At 41.5% G+C, this 15,533-nt stretch overlaps 2 protein-coding genes across 11 annotated transcripts in view; both read right to left on the reverse strand.

Moving 5' to 3' along the window:
• Positions 1-2,206: 2,206 nt before the first annotated feature.
• LOC111265137 (26S proteasome regulatory subunit 7) lies at positions 2,207-3,998 on the reverse strand. The gene has a single exon (XM_022841554.2). It carries the CDS (start codon positions 3,619-3,621, stop codon positions 2,308-2,310), a length of 1,314 nt encoding a protein of 437 aa, XP_022697289.1. The 5' UTR covers positions 3,622-3,998; the 3' UTR covers positions 2,207-2,307.
• A 2,169-nt stretch (positions 3,999-6,167) lies between these two features.
• The window catches only part of LOC111265134 (heat shock 70 kDa protein 12A), a 72,362-nt gene continuing 62,996 nt past the window's right edge, over positions 6,168-15,533 (reverse strand). For 8 of the 10 annotated variants that reach the window (XM_022841544.2, XM_086970358.1, XM_022841546.2 and 5 more), the window contains 10 exons: positions 14,349-14,567; positions 13,509-13,698; positions 11,331-11,579; positions 10,326-10,527; positions 9,842-9,977; positions 9,371-9,613; positions 8,984-9,168; positions 8,523-8,761; positions 8,028-8,125; positions 6,168-7,150 (listed from right to left, as the gene is read on the reverse strand). In XM_022841544.2, the coding sequence (XP_022697279.1) occupies positions 7,085-7,150; positions 8,028-8,125; positions 8,523-8,761; positions 8,984-9,168; positions 9,371-9,613; positions 9,842-9,977; positions 10,326-10,527; positions 11,331-11,579; positions 13,509-13,698; positions 14,349-14,567 (1,827 nt within the window). In that variant the 3' untranslated portion in view covers positions 6,168-7,084. Of the gene's footprint in view, positions 7,151-7,404; positions 7,725-8,027; positions 8,126-8,522; positions 8,762-8,983; positions 9,169-9,370; positions 9,614-9,841; positions 9,978-10,325; positions 10,528-11,330; positions 11,580-13,508; positions 13,699-14,348; positions 14,568-15,533 lie in introns of all 10 variants that reach the window. The other 2 variants (XR_002683283.2, XM_022841545.2) reach the window with 2 other exon arrangements.

Raw genomic sequence — 15,533 nt, forward strand, 5'->3', positions numbered from 1 at the left:
GCGTTTTTCTCACCAATGTATTCTTGGTAACTATTCTGAACGGATTAACAGTTTAAAGTTGCTTGCGTAACATTATGTAAAAACATATCCAGAACGCGGTGCCTTGAGCGCGGGGTGTTCATCAAGAAATCTATTGCTACTACCACACTATTAAGATATCACTATGCTTTTGAATAATGCAGCGTCAATATGGCCTTAGGCCACTATGAAAACCCGACGTAGCTGACTGATTTTGATGGCACACGACAACGACCGATATACCAACGTAACTCCGCCCTTACATCACTATACGCAGGTGTTGTTTGTATAATTATACCTAACGCTCCTTGGTAGCGAAGTTGTGGAGGACCTGATGGAGACTCCATCAAATAGAGAAAAATCTGTACATATATCCATAGCTTTTTAACAATGCAACGGTTGCCATTGTCGTCAGAATAAACGTCGTAAGTCAGCAGTGACGCAGCATCGAGACGAAACAGCTGATCTGGCGGACAACCACGATGCGCGCGGTTGGCCTTTCGAGAAGATAAGTGACATAATGACAATTGTACGTTTTTCAATGCTGTACGTTTCGTCAAGGTTAGAGTCTTGAGGGAAATGTGGTGGATCACTTTTGATTATGAGAAATCAGAAAGGGTACATTCCTTAAGTTCAACAATATCACGAGGGAAATACTAATAAAAAGGCTAACATACGAAGATATATTCAATTCTAATAACCCTGAGATGTTAAGCAGACAAACAGGTACATTCCTTATGTATTTCTGTTCGACGCTGAACGGACACATCCTTTCGCTTCTGTAATATTTCGAGTTCAAAAGACTGCATAGCTTGTAAGCTATCAAGCACGTAGGCTAAGCATGAGTCAGAAAATAATCTAACTATGTACATTTATTGTAAGATCGTGGCTACTTTCGCCGTCAAGTTTGGTTCTAGGGCTCTAGGGTCAAGGTTCTGGCGTTAAGTTCTGAAGGAGGAAAGCTAACCCATTTAGCATACACTGGCTTTTTTTTTGCAATTTGCAGAAATAAAGATGATCTATATAGTACTTATCGAATGCTCTTGACTATGGTGCACTTGTTTTTCAAAAGAACGCTCCGCGGTCCACAATAATCTGCGAGTAAGACCGCTTCTGAAACTGTAAGATCACAGCGTTGTAGATCGTGTTTCCAGCCGTGTCTTACGCTAGAAAAAGCCAGGGTCACCATAGAAATCGGAATCATCAAATCTATCTAATACCGATAGGTGTTTAGATGATTGAGGAGCTCTAAAATTCACACTTGAAGCAGCGTGCACTCACATCCTGCTTCGCCCGCTGCTTCAGCTTGTAGAACACAACATAGATCCGCTTATTCCTGTATGCGTTCATGGTTGGAAATGGATGACGGTATCGTTATGGCATCGATCTCGCATTTCTTACCAAGATGGCGGCAAAAAAAGAAAGCTCATACGACATGTCTTTCATACTAATAAACGTACACCAAGGACTATCTGCGATTGAAATGATGTGTGCAATAGTAGTTGTGACAAATTCAGATATACTTAAAATAGGTACGCTTGTATTGATTCTACTCTGAAGTAATCACGTGTTGTCAAATGTATACGGACTCCTGTAACACTAACCAATGTCTTTATATATACATAATATAATTGACTACTAAGTATAAGTTGTGTAATGTGACGACTTTAAGCAATAATGAGAAAATCCAATAACGATGGATAAAATGTCTGACTGAAAAAATGACGAGACGATACGGTTCGTGCTCAAGCAGCTGTACGCGTTTCACGCAATCCATTGACTAATGTGCAGTCTATTTACGCTGCAGGTCATGGCTCAAACAGCAAAGGGTATTATGAAGCCCAACAAACGTGGATCAGCTTCATTGGAGACATGACGTATGGAGGATTGACAGCCAGATTAGGCTTTGTACGCTACTGGATCCGACACGATCATCGAACTCAGAAATACAATCTAATGTTCTCTAACGTGAAATGAAAGGAAGGAAAAAAGTGTAAAATCTGAGCGGGGTGTTTACCTAGAAAGATCTTTGTTAATATTATTGCGGAAGTTCTTTTGTTGTGTATTCATGATTGTTGACATGGTTTAGTCTCAAAGGCTTTCTGAAAGTTTTACCCCTTAGGGAGGGTAGGTTGACAGCGGTAAACAGTTCAATGCTTGTCTGAAGATAGGACGCATAGGTTCTTCACAAATAGATATAAATTTTTTTGTTCATTAATTTAGCTAATGTGGACCCTACACTTCATGCTGACAACAGCTAACGTATTTTTGAATCTGCATGCTCGTCCACTAATTATGAATCATGTATTTTGGAGTCGCGGAAAATTTGGCGTAGGTATTGATTACCTTGTTAATGGCCTTCAGAAAATCTTTTTCCGTGGCAAGTTTTCTTCGGGCCCTGATGGCAAACATGCCAGCTTCGGTGCATACGGAACGAATTTCCGCGCCCGTACTATTCGGACACAAACGTGCAAGTAAAGCGTAGCGGACATTTCGTTCAGTGCTCATCTGATGAGCGTGAATACGGAAAATTTGCGTGCGACCTTCGAGATCTGGCATGCCAAACTCGACCTTACGGTCAAGTCTACCTGGACGTAGTAGCGCAGGATCGAGCGTGTCCGGCCGATTAGTGGCCATAAGAATTTTGATGTTCCCACGTGGATCAAATCCATCTAATTGGCAGATTAACTCAAGCATCGTTCGTTGGACCTCACGGTCACCGCCAACGCCATCGTCAAAACGCGCGCCTCCAATCGCGTCGATTTCATCGAAGAAAATAATGCAGGATTTCTTCGTTCGGGCCATATCGAACAGTTCACGCACCATGCGTGAACCTAAGCCCGTATACTTTTTCACCAACTCTGATCCAATGACGCGTATGAAACACGCATCTGTACGGTTGGCTACAGCACGAGCGCACAGGGTTTTTCCTGTACCTGGCGGCCCGTACAAGAGGACACCCTTCGGCGGGTCGATACCAAGTTTCGTGAAACGTTCCGGATGCAACAAAGGAAGTTCGACAACTTCCCGAAGCTTTTTTAACTGCTCAACACAGCCGCCGACATCGTTGTAGGTAACATCAGGCTTGTCTTCGACCTGCATCATAGCTACAGATGGGTCAATTTTTGCTGGTAACGGTATGTGAATTATATATCGCTGGCCGTCAACCCCAACACGCATACCCTCTTCAACATCTGTTGGAGCCAACGAATCGGACAGCGAGACGACGTATTTCCCTCCACCGCGTACTTTGATCACATACGAATTAGCTGCCTGTGCGTTAGTTGATATATTCTTAATGATTTGTATACAACGAGCTACCAATAGAGGTTCCTCTTCCTTGAGAACCTGCTGATCCGACGCGAGGTCCCAGAGTGCGGGCGCAGCAAGACCAGTATCGCATTCCTTGACGCCGAAGACCTCTTTCAATCTCTGTAAAATCGTTTGGATGTCCGCTTCAACTCGCTTGATTGGCCGACCATATTGCCCAGACCCATATTGTTTGAGCATTGCTATATCATTTTCGTCTAGAAGCTTAACATCTTTTTTCTCTTCATCGGAGCGTGGAGCCCTACGCGTGTTTTTTCGCAGACGCTCTGGCATATCGGCTAGTCTATGAAGCTAGTCGAGAATGAATTTGCACGTGCTTGCTTTGGGCAATTTCAGTCAACATGCACTCTGCAATCTGGTAACTATAGCATAGAAAACACCATTTCATCGGCTTGATTTAGACTCTATGCATCAGATGATTTCAGGGCCACGTAACACCTACTCATTGACGAAGTGTAACTGGCAACCGTTGGTCTCTACATTCGATTCCATTTATTGTGTTAACTATTCCATATTTCCTAATGAACAGAAAGTCAGTTGCTGCCTCGACGGGAACCAGTGACTCTGCTAAATTTTCTAAGGCAACGAGCCCGGTAACTTCGTCCTGATTCGAATTCATGACTATATGATGGTATAATCCCATTGTAATTGCCTGAAGTCGATCGATTGAATGATAAACCATTATATTTAGCATCTAAAGGCCTCAACTTGGTTCTCTGAAGTGCGCCTTTAATATGATTACGAAAAAAAAATTAAGTTAGAATGTGTTGCGCATATAACACTAGACTGCAGACATACAAGGTTGTACGTATCACATAACGCTGTGTGGTTTTACATCCATAATGTCTAGCAGAATAAAGTTTCACCAAAAAAAAACAGGACTTTATAGCTAACTGTAACTTCAACGCCTGCCCTTTGCAAAGTGTCGGCACCTTAGGATTAGCAGTCGGTCCTTAGAGTCCGAGGTCGCTTGAATAGTTCGCGCTATGGTCCTGTTATATAAATTTAACTCAATTGTGGTAGATGTGTAGACACCCAAAAATCGAAATTTTACAGTAGATAATAGAAATTACGCATGTTTACCAGTATTTACTGCCCCCAAATTATTAAGTATAGCTTCCTCCTCTAATACATTTTATTAGAAGCGGGAACGTTATTTAGCGTACTAAAAAAAATGTAATGTTAAATCCCTATACATTTATCAAATTTAAATACTGTTTGATATTTTGTAGACAATGGAAATAATTTTTTGCGTTATTTTCTGGAAATAATAAGAAGAATTTTACATTTTGATGTGATTTGTATCGATAGACGATGTTCACCACAAATATGGAACATGCACATAGGATTTATAGAATCTATTTTTTTGTCACGCCGACTTACGTGGACAAGTTGAACGGGTGCAATAGGCAACGGTTCCTGAAAGGAAAAACGCCCGCGACAATTTCGAAACTTGGCCTGTTCAGTTGCAATTATGTTTTATGCCTGAAGGAGTCTACGTTTGTCTGGCGTCTTCCCTTAGCACGTTATCGCTGTAATATTTGATTTATTTTTTGTTCGATTGAGATTATCGCTTAATTGACCATAAAATAAATCCGGTCTTGAAGTGGCACGTATTTAATAAATAGGTGGAACCAACATACGGTGTCAAAAGTGTTCGTTTTCAAACGTCTTCCTGCTATCGCTCAAGTAGCCCTGCTTGTCAAGTGCAATAACTTGAAAGCTGTTGCATGCATGAGAGCTTGCATATGAAAGTTACTTAGGGTTCTTAGGAAACAGGAAGGTGAAAACATTGTCGCAAGAAAATTGTACCTGCCTCGATTAACGGATTCGAGTTTGCCTAAAATAGCCCATCGTATTAGGCTAATTTAAAAGGAGAATCAGGAAATCAAGGGCGATTCTGGAAATTGGCATGGTCTCTAATAAAGTTCCTCCACAGCCATCTCATATGGACGTTCTGGCTTTCGCAATGATGTAGCGCTTGCATGTTTGCCTACTAGGCTTAGGGACAAAGCTGGTCTAGGTTCGAAACCGGGTATAGACACACTTTACGTCATGCTGAAACAAGCTAGCTTTCTGAAACAGTAGTTAACGGCAATACCGAGCATGTAGAATTCAAAGCATTTATGTGAGGTACCTATTTAAACATAAAGCATTCTGCGAACGCAACCTACTGTAAACGAATAGTTAATTAAGACCTATATTTAGACGTCATTATTTTAGTTCTAGCACCGCCGTGTTTTCTTTGACGAAAATTTCCACAACTATACGTATGCCTGTTTCCCGTAAGGTTTAGCATGCGCACCCGCTAGCATACGTAGTAGGCAAAAGTATTGAAACGGCCCTGAGCGTCCTTATAACCCGTTAAACATATATATTCATGTAGGTAATACGGAGTTTATATATAAATTCCGTATTGCCTACGTGAATCCATTAACTTGTCTTTAGCAAGCGTGGTGGGTACTGATACGAATGGGCTAATAAAGGAAGCACTCGGGTGTAGGATACAACCCACTTCTGATCGACGTTTGGGTCTCATAGCAATCAAATATGCAGCATTTCTTTCTATGTTACTTTCGATGATAAATTCGCTCGTACTTACGGAACAGGACCGACAGGAAACACTGATTGCTTAAGGATTTGCATCTTTTTTCCCAGGAACTAACGTTTTTAACTTCCAATGAAAAGTTTCATCCGGAAGTCCATTTGTGGTTAAGTCTGCCTCTAAACAGCTAATTCGTTCTCAGTTCACGTTACTCTACTCACTCGAATACGTGCTGGCCATTATATATGGAACACATTTTCTATTGAAAACAACATTTTGTTTACGCACCGTTTATTATTTTCTTTCGGCTTATCATAACGATCTCTATAAGTAGGACAGGAGTAATATAGGACACTTGCACTGTGTCGGCTGTATAGCGCTGGCCTTAAGCAAGCCTGTTTGTCGATGCCGTGCGATCACTGGCTCGATTAATAATTAGTATTATTGTGTCTTTGACCGTAAGTATGCATAATATTATCTTAATATTGTTACCAATATACTTTTATTATTGTTGTTATTCCCTGGAGTATAAATAACAAAAATACCCAACTCCTTTTTAACCATAACGTATCCGTCAATTTGCCAGCGGGCACACGCATTTAATGGGTGACGGATGACACCCAGAAGTAGTACCATTTGTATTTGTCGGGCACCTCCTTCGCAACAGAACCTTATTTGCTTCCAATTCTTTCCCAACTGTCTCGTCCTGCCCTGCATTTTGGTCATCTCGTGCCAATAAGGAATACGAAGCATCGGATCGCGAATCTCGATCTGACCTTCGCTCCGTATCTGGCCAAACCAGAAAACGACGGTTTTATTGCTAGAATGCCTCCCTCTCCCCGCAGGAACAACTATAACTCAGCAGCAAGACAACCTCTTTTGAATTTTTTTTTCAAACACGACGGCCCTTAGAGTCGATTCTCGGGGGGTTTACTACAGTTCACAGATCGACAGTGGCAACGACGTTACGAAAACGTACAAGCAGTAATTACGTTTTCCGCTGAGTGACTGCCTGCCAAACGCCGCGGAATTCTGAACTTTTATAGGCTAATCAGCATCATTGTTCATTTGTGACTTGGATGGTTGCCTTTTGCGCGTTTATGAGGTTAAGCACAATCTCATCTAATCACCGTTGAGTTACTGTTGAGGTGCAAATCACCGCCATTCTTTATTCATCATTATGTTTCGCTCTTATACGCTGAGGAAATCTACGTCGGCCTTCACACAGACTCCACTTCCGATGTCTAACGCGCTCACCTACGGGGAAGACACCGAGAGAAAGGCACGTAAAAATTAAGAGAACAATAGAACTAAATTAAACAATATTATCTTATTTGTTAGCTTCTACAGAGACGCCACTTATTATAATATATTTTTTTTACCGCAAGTTGGAACGTGTAATACATATATAATTATTATATGACATGATTCGAACGAACTGAGACCGTACATTTGCGAGGGATTCTGTCAATGGATAAATTGAAAAATAATTTAACTGATTAGGAAGTTACCTGAAGCAATGCTTAACGGCAGTATCGGACACAAGGCTCGGAATCTTTATAGCGATAAGAACCGCAATCGTCTTGAAGTAACCATGCTGACAAGTGATAAATTAGACAGTGGCCAAAGTTTTCTGGTCAAGCCCATTGCGTCAAGTCCTCCTACCCACGATCGAAAAGTCTACTAAGGCATCTAGGAATTGCGTAACACAGCAATAACTCGATCGGCCTCTTCGTTCGACTTTTAATCAACCTTCTACCGAAGCCCCAACGACGTTACCATTTCAGGTAGATCAAACTTGACTCTAGCGTACCCAGGGTAAATTGGCCATCTGCCCACATTTCGTAGACGTCGATAGATTAGAAACGGGTCGCATTGTCAGATGAACGAACAAAATTAGTATAGGTAGAAGAAATCTGTCAGTCGCGATCATTGGAGCTACAATACCATATCCACGTTTATTACATAAAATGTGTATGCACGTACTTCTTTTGCTCGTTTTACAAACTCCTATAACTTTTTAACTGTTGTTTTCTTATTTACAATATTACAGTTGGACGTAGGCAGGGATCGAGTGGGCTCGGGAAGAGCTACCAAGCTATAAAACTAAATGAAAAATCTGAAAGTTACCAACCTTGATCTCGGTCTCTCCAAATGTCATTAGAGCTTCGATTTCGCGACGGCCGTCATCTACACAACGTTCCCTGGGGATATCATTCTCTGTCGAAAGATCTGAAAAGTGCGTTGACACGGGTACGATTACGTACATTAATATAATAAACTCCATAGTTAAATATTATTCGAAATTATGCGTAGAAGTTTGTGGCTAATACAGAAATGTTCAGCGCGTTTTATGTTGGTGCGCGTGGTCAGATTTTCAGTCATGGTATGGTAAGTCGAATGATTTTTCTCGAACGCTATAATTTGAGGTGATTTTGTAAGTTGACTCAACTGTTTGTTGACACTTGCTAAACAATCGCTCTAAAGAATTTCTTCATCTCGAGGCGTTTATTGTGACATTTCATTTCAATATTTGAAAACTTACACGCCATGTATAGAGAAACCTATTGAACGATGTGTATCGTTGTGGATGTTTGGGTCGAGCACAAACGTTCGTCTAGCTAGTTACCTGTTGTTGACAGCATCCCACTATTGGGCGGGGGTGGCTGGGTCAGGTCGAGGACAAGGGTCGCACATTTCTGCACGCCCGGATCAGTAATAAAGCAAACGTCATCCCGATCACTACAATAAATGTGAATTATTGACACGCTTTGACCACGCGCCGCAGGTGTATAAGAACGCCTAACTTGGGAGCCGACATTTACGCTCTGATCAGCCAAGACAAACTTGTCGAATACGTCTGCACACCTGCGGACGCCCGCGTACAGGAAAGAGAGTGAATTCAATGAATATTCTCTTCAGTTAGAGTGTGCCGAATATATACAATTCAGTAAATATGAAGGACAATAAAAGATATACCTGTGTTGCCATTCAGTACCTACCGGCAAAGATAGTCATCAGCTAAGTGTACTGACAAGGTTAATAAATGAGTAATGGTATTTTTAGATAGCAAGAAAAATATCCATCTACCATTCTACGCCATCTTTGACGATCTTTTTCGATGGCGGATGTACGCCAGGTATAAAGCGATTCAGAATGCCGACTCCGTACGTCATCCGAGATCGTCGCTGACGAATCACTTGCGGGTCGAGACCGAAAAGTACAGCTCCGCGAAGGATCGCCATACTGACGCCCTGCGGTATAATTACTTTTACCTATAAAGAAGAAACAACAGTGAACCAACGGAGTAAAAGCAGGTCGTGCATAAGGCCGGTCCTTCCAATTGGACGGCGAACAGTTTATGCTAAGTATGTTATCTCCACATAGATATTTTTGTAGCTCTGTTCGCAGTTAAAATCATTGGCAATAGTTGCTTATGATATGAACAGTAAGTTTAAATAGCTCTTGTTTACTTACTTTTGAATGAAATTCGTCTCGTATCGCCTTTTGCAAAACCTGCGACTCCGCGAACCCACCAACAAGGAAAAGATAACGGACATTTTTCAGTCCGCGGTGATCGAGAACAGCCGCTATATGCTCGCGGATTGCCTCGCACGTTGGCCGGAATAGAGCTAACATGAGGCGCGCTTCTAACCTTAGCATTCCCTGGGGTGACCACTTGACTTCTTTGCTGCCAAACTTCTTGATGGCACTCTCCACCTAGAACAGATATGAATAATATAGTAAGGATTTGTAGTTGTATTTTTTTAACGGAAAAGCGATAACGAACAGCATGGCGGGAACTGCCATTCTATAAAGCTATATAAATGTACACTTTTATATGCTACCACACACACTTTGAATGCTACCACAAATGTGAACTGACTATGTCGCATAGTGGTTTATCGATATGGCTGCGAAGACTCGCGGAAAAACAGAAGAACTCACCGAGGATCCTTTAACCTTTTTGTGATAGTCAATAAACGAAAACGGCAGAGAGATGTTGAGCGGGGTCTCTTTATACGGGCTAACACTCCGTTTGCGGGCCTCAAAGCCTACCATAAGGTTTACCCAACCGGATGATCTGTGCGTAGGAGTACATCAAAGGGACACAAGTGAACGTTGTCAGAGAGATGCCTTAATCAAAGGAAACGTAGACAAGGGTGTATACATTGTTTAATTATTGATAAGTTTTATTCACTAAGATAATTTAATGCCTAGATCATTGAATGAGTTTATGCAAATCATTCCTAAACATGTTGTTCACATATATTGTATAAAATTGCCTGAGTTCAATAACGTTTGCATCGGCCCTGCCTGAGTGCGGGAATTAGTCGCAGGGAAACTAAAATGAATTTCTTGTTGTTCTCTATAGGAACGTCCTGCAGAGCTTGACTACTTGTGGGTTCTTAAGCAAATACGCCTACCATACCTTTTGAGTTTGTATTGGCCAATAAAATCGGCTCCGAAGACATCGCAGAGGAGTCGCTCAAATTCGAGGTCTACCCCTACTGACCCATGGGGTCCACCAGTGGCCTTGTGGATCTCCTTGAGTGTGCCGAGCGCGTCACGTAGCTCGTGCACCGTTATATCAACCGTACCGCCTCCACAGTCCACGACCATATATCGTGTGCCTAAGATTGTTGGACATGCGCCAACTCGATGGTGATTATAATAGCGATAAATGAACCGAGGCAGCCGTTCGCCGCCCAACACTTTCTCAAAAATTCCCGTCAATTTTCGTTTTAGAAGGAATACAAGAATTGTATTTCTTGTCTAAAGCAAGTGTTATTCGAAGAACATATAGTAAGCGTATTATTCCATGAGCAATCATCCGAAATAGCCGGCAAGAGTTACTTTCAATCTTAGATCCTAGGAAACACGTCCTAACTGCCATCAATGATATTACATGCACTGTTGTCTTCTGCTCTTCTTGTTGATCCGGCATTTTTTTTAAGATCAAATCAGCACTTGGACGGACACCCTTCTTGCACCTACCCCACAGTAAGTGCGCTATAAAATTGACCAAGATTTTAATCAATTCCTACTTACAAGACATTATTTTGCATTAGCTAAACAAATCAGTAAGCAACACTCGTGGAAGTGATACGCCGTGCGATTTGAATTGAACCAAACGATCGCCGTATATGATATATGACACTACGGTAAAATGACCATAGTTTGTGCTAGACTTTGTCCTAGGTTTTTCTCACGAAATGAAGAAAGGGCCGAAAGCAAAGGCCTTCTGATATTACAAGGTGTGGTACCATTACTCAATCATATCTCATCATGTCAAAAATAAGATACGACAGCAATAAACAGCTCTGTCCTAATCGTTCGTTACTGCAATTCAGCCATCGGCCACACGCGCAAACTTGCCAACCCAATTAAACCCACAAGAGCATTCTGCTTTCCATCCATATCGAACGCAGATTACCTCGCGTCAGACAGTCTTCGAAGCGCTCTACTCGGCTCCGAGTGCTCGATGTTGAGACATTGGCACCGCTATATAGAGTTGTATATAAGTACTGATGATTGTGGCTAATTTGTGTCATACTGCCGTGCATAAACGGAGACAGAAGAGATGAGGTGATGGCGACCGTGTTAACTGATGCTACAGTTGCCGGAACTTCAGAGATCACTGAATAGGTTCCCTCAACAAGGCCGCCGAAGCCGCAGTAGATGTCTGCAAGAAGAAATAGGAAAAGCAGGCCACGGACCGGATAGGCGCCAAGAAATAAGAAGTAAAAGAAAGATCAAGCGAAGGAAAACATAGAAAATAGGCTAAAGCAGGACAGATAAAGCTAAAAGTGAGCAAAAATACCTATACAGACAAGAGCATCGACGTATAGATAAAATTGATACAGCGGAAAGAAGGGTGTTTGTTGGCACTGGATGCAAGCGTAGCGACTGCAGATTGACGATTTTGTACTTAGGATTTCGTTTCAAGATATCGATAGGCTGGCGTGCGATATGGAGTAAGGCAACTTTATATTCCTTTAAAATAAATAAATTAACATATATTACTAAGCAACAAATGCAGTCTAGGTTTACAATATTACTTAATTAAAGACCTATCTACATGTCTTGTTATCTTACTATCTTTATAAAATAGCCTCACTAAGTATTTTTTGTTAACGAAGGTGCGTCGCGCCAAAAAACAAATTTCATTATGACATCTGGCGGGAGAGAACGCTCTTTTATCAGCTGTGTTTTTTTCCACTTGAATATGTATGTTGTTTATCGACTGTCTGTATGTACATAGAAATGTGTAAGCACGATTTTTCGCCACCATAAGCGTATCGAATAACTTGACAAGGATTTCGTCAGCGACTACTTTTGATTTGTGCCATAGAGGGCCAAACTCCCGCCAAAGTATGTTACACTCAAATAATGAAACGCAAAATGGAATTTCGTGCGGAGTTATTTTTTGATGGTTCTGAAGGAATTTTTTATGGTTCAGTTGTAGACGCTAGGGGGTCTGATGACGTCTTTATGACGTGCCACTGGTTGTTACCGCGCCTCCGGCGGTGTTTAATACCTAGAGCATTAAAAATTCTAACTGCACCGGCACCCTTATCAGAACACTACGAGACACACTGAGTAACTTCAAAGCAGTTTTAGAAATCATGCAAAATTCAGTGTTAGTCGAAACCAATCGTTGCCTGAGGCTAAGCCGCTACTAGTAACTTGTGCAGCTTCCGCCATCCGTAATAGGTCGTTCAAAGTTGCACGCAGCTGGACAAATAAACGTAGATGTTAAAGTTCGTTAATGGATTACTACAAGTATTTTTCCCCCCTTTTTTTATGTGTGTTTAACTATTATATCGCTAATACAGTGGACTTTTCCCATGCATTGATAGGTTATTGCTATGGGTAATAAGGTTAATGGCATTGTTAGGAACGATTATGAGGAGAACGGCTGCTAGCACAGAATATTTACGAACAGTTCATGTAGGTAGTAAGCTGTAAGATTTTTCTCTGTTTCAAGAACATTTCCCCTTGTATTACATCCATACAAAAGTCTTTCGAATGATATGATAATTCGGATGATGTCAGGAAGACACTCGATCAAACCCTGTCTGGTCCTGGTCACGCGCTGATTGCTTTGTCACAATAATCATATTCGTAAGGTTAGATAGATACCTTGTTCAACGACCGTCGTTTCAGATTGTCCCCACTGAGTGCATTGTTATATGGCAGTTTCAAGATGGATAAATTGAGTCTGTCAAGCTGTCAGGATCCAGCGTGAAAAAAACCTTCTCAAAGTGCTTGTCATAGATAGTTTGTTTGATTTATTCAAATAGAGTGACATCCGAATCGTCTGGTAACCCCACTAGTTCATTCGGAAAGTCCCGCTCTTTTCGGAATACGCTCCTCAAATAATCGCCATATGAGAGATAACTTTCGTTATTTCGAAAACAATTCGTTTTTGTCTCGTTTCAACAAACACATGATATGTATATGTGAGAAACTAAATCTACGACAGGTTATGGGGAAGATTCCGATCGTATGCAATGCAACGTGAATATAATATTAACCACGGAATGTTCAATCATGCAGACGTGTATACATCATTAGTCCGATCATGTTGTATATATGTATACAGACGTACCCTGCTGCTCATCAACGGCTTGCTGAAGGTTTAAGTCAGGGACATGGTCGCGCAAAAAGAAAATCTTGTTCGATGGTGGCGCGTCGGGCATAAGTTGATGCACTTTCAGCTTGCGGCAATACACAGAAGCCACCTCAGGTTCAAGAGCGATCACGACACGCTCCGGATTCTCCGGGCTGCCAATGCCAGCCTGAAGAATAGAGGAACGACAAAGAAAAAGTTCTTTCATCAATTCGATCTTTGTTTTCAATGTGCGCAGATTATTACAACTATTTGGGTAACGCTTTCGGACTACTATTGGCATTACTTCACACTCCGGAAACAAAAATTGTCGGTTCCCCTGTGACGTGCATGCTGTGAATCCGAGACAGTTCTACATGAGTATCGTTTTGGGCTCAGCTTGGGCATCAGGGGCATAATAGTACTAAATTATAGCTGGATACTTGTAAATAAATACTTCGTACGTATTTCAAGACTTGGAACGACCGATCCTAGGCATTAAAACCGGGTTAATACCTGATGAGAATCAAACCCGGTCTCGACCCGAATCCCTGTTTTCCAAGGCTGTTGACAATCGCCTTGATACGCCACAATAGCAGACGAAGCTACTCATATTGCAGCAAACAACTCGAATTGGGCTGGTGCAGCAAACCCGTTTAGCCATAGCCCAGCAGTCCCCATCCGTTGTAACTAGCTATTGCTACCGCCGTTATCGCTAGCATGGATTTAGTTTGGAAATCTGGATTACATATATATATATATATGTATATGCATTTGGCCCTAATTGGCTGTATCGACTAAAGAAAATGAAATTTTTCACAGCAGCAGAACGATGAGTACTTTATAAGCTGCAGCTCGAATAAATTGTTTTGCCGGCTGTCTCCAAATAGCAGGTACTGTAATCACCCAACGGATGTCCTCAAAAGCAAGCCCAGGGACGGCTTCTCGAACTTCTCGTAGAGCTTGGTCTCTGAAATGACGCAAAGCCATCGAAAACACGGCAAGCGCCTTGAGTGGGCGTCCATTCACTGCTCGTATTTCAGTATCTCGGGTGAGGTTCTGAAAATAAAATCAACAGGAAGGTATGTCTTTGAATGAAAATAATCTATATTGCTACATTCTATTCGCGATTCTCTCATTGAAGTTCATAAAAATCTAAATAACTACGAAGAAGTCCGACGAAAAACTTAATGATTTCTAAGGGCAAGTTGTTTATTTTAAAAAGGGATTGACTGTTATGGTCACTGAGGCGGCTAGAGCTGAAAGATTATTCTAACCTCTTAGTTAAAATTACCAAGAGCGAACATTTGGATAATCTTAGTGTATAATAGTTTTGTTTTATACACGCAAACGTGTTTTCATAACTTCAAGTTGTTCTTTGATTTGGCTAGACCCAAGTTCCCGCCTAACCATATATTCGCCTATTTAATGATCGGTTACCCTTTTGAGAAAGCAGAGTTAAAACCTCTCTTTGTTTTGCCTAGAGTTAACAGTAATTATAAGTTCGCGTTCACCTGTTACAGCCTCCTTAACGTGCCATCAGTCCTGATCGATTTTCAAGCGTCAGCTGGCTGTGTTTACGAATTGCCACCAAACTGAGAGTGCCATATACACTGGTCTCATTAAAACTCAATGTGAATCCATTCCATAGCTCGTCTTTTAGCAATTACGAAAGATAAACATATTTTCTGTCGTTCGCTAACTATCTGATTAGATCTTCTAATAAAAACAATCCGACAAGCTCTTTCACAGATTCGTTTGTGCCTTTGAAGTACGGCCTTGAAACCTTCCTGGGGAAGACTAGTTACGCATTACTTCTAATCGTCATGGTGGGTCCATATAAAAATGGCATTTTCTGCCGTTGCTGTTTCATTTTTCTCACTCCAGCCCGTTTCCTGCAGGCGAGCGACGCTTGAGTAAAAAAAAACATTGAACATTTTCAAGTCGCTTTTGAGGTCCAACTAAGGCTCCTACGGCTCAAGGACTCATTTCGTAAACACTGCAGCAGCAGCACCAGCTCGAATT

This window comes from Varroa jacobsoni, unplaced genomic scaffold (assembly GCF_002532875.2).
Source record: "Varroa jacobsoni isolate VJ856 unplaced genomic scaffold, vjacob_1.0 scaffold_936, whole genome shotgun sequence".
Lineage (NCBI taxonomy): Eukaryota > Metazoa > Arthropoda > Arachnida > Mesostigmata > Varroidae > Varroa > Varroa jacobsoni.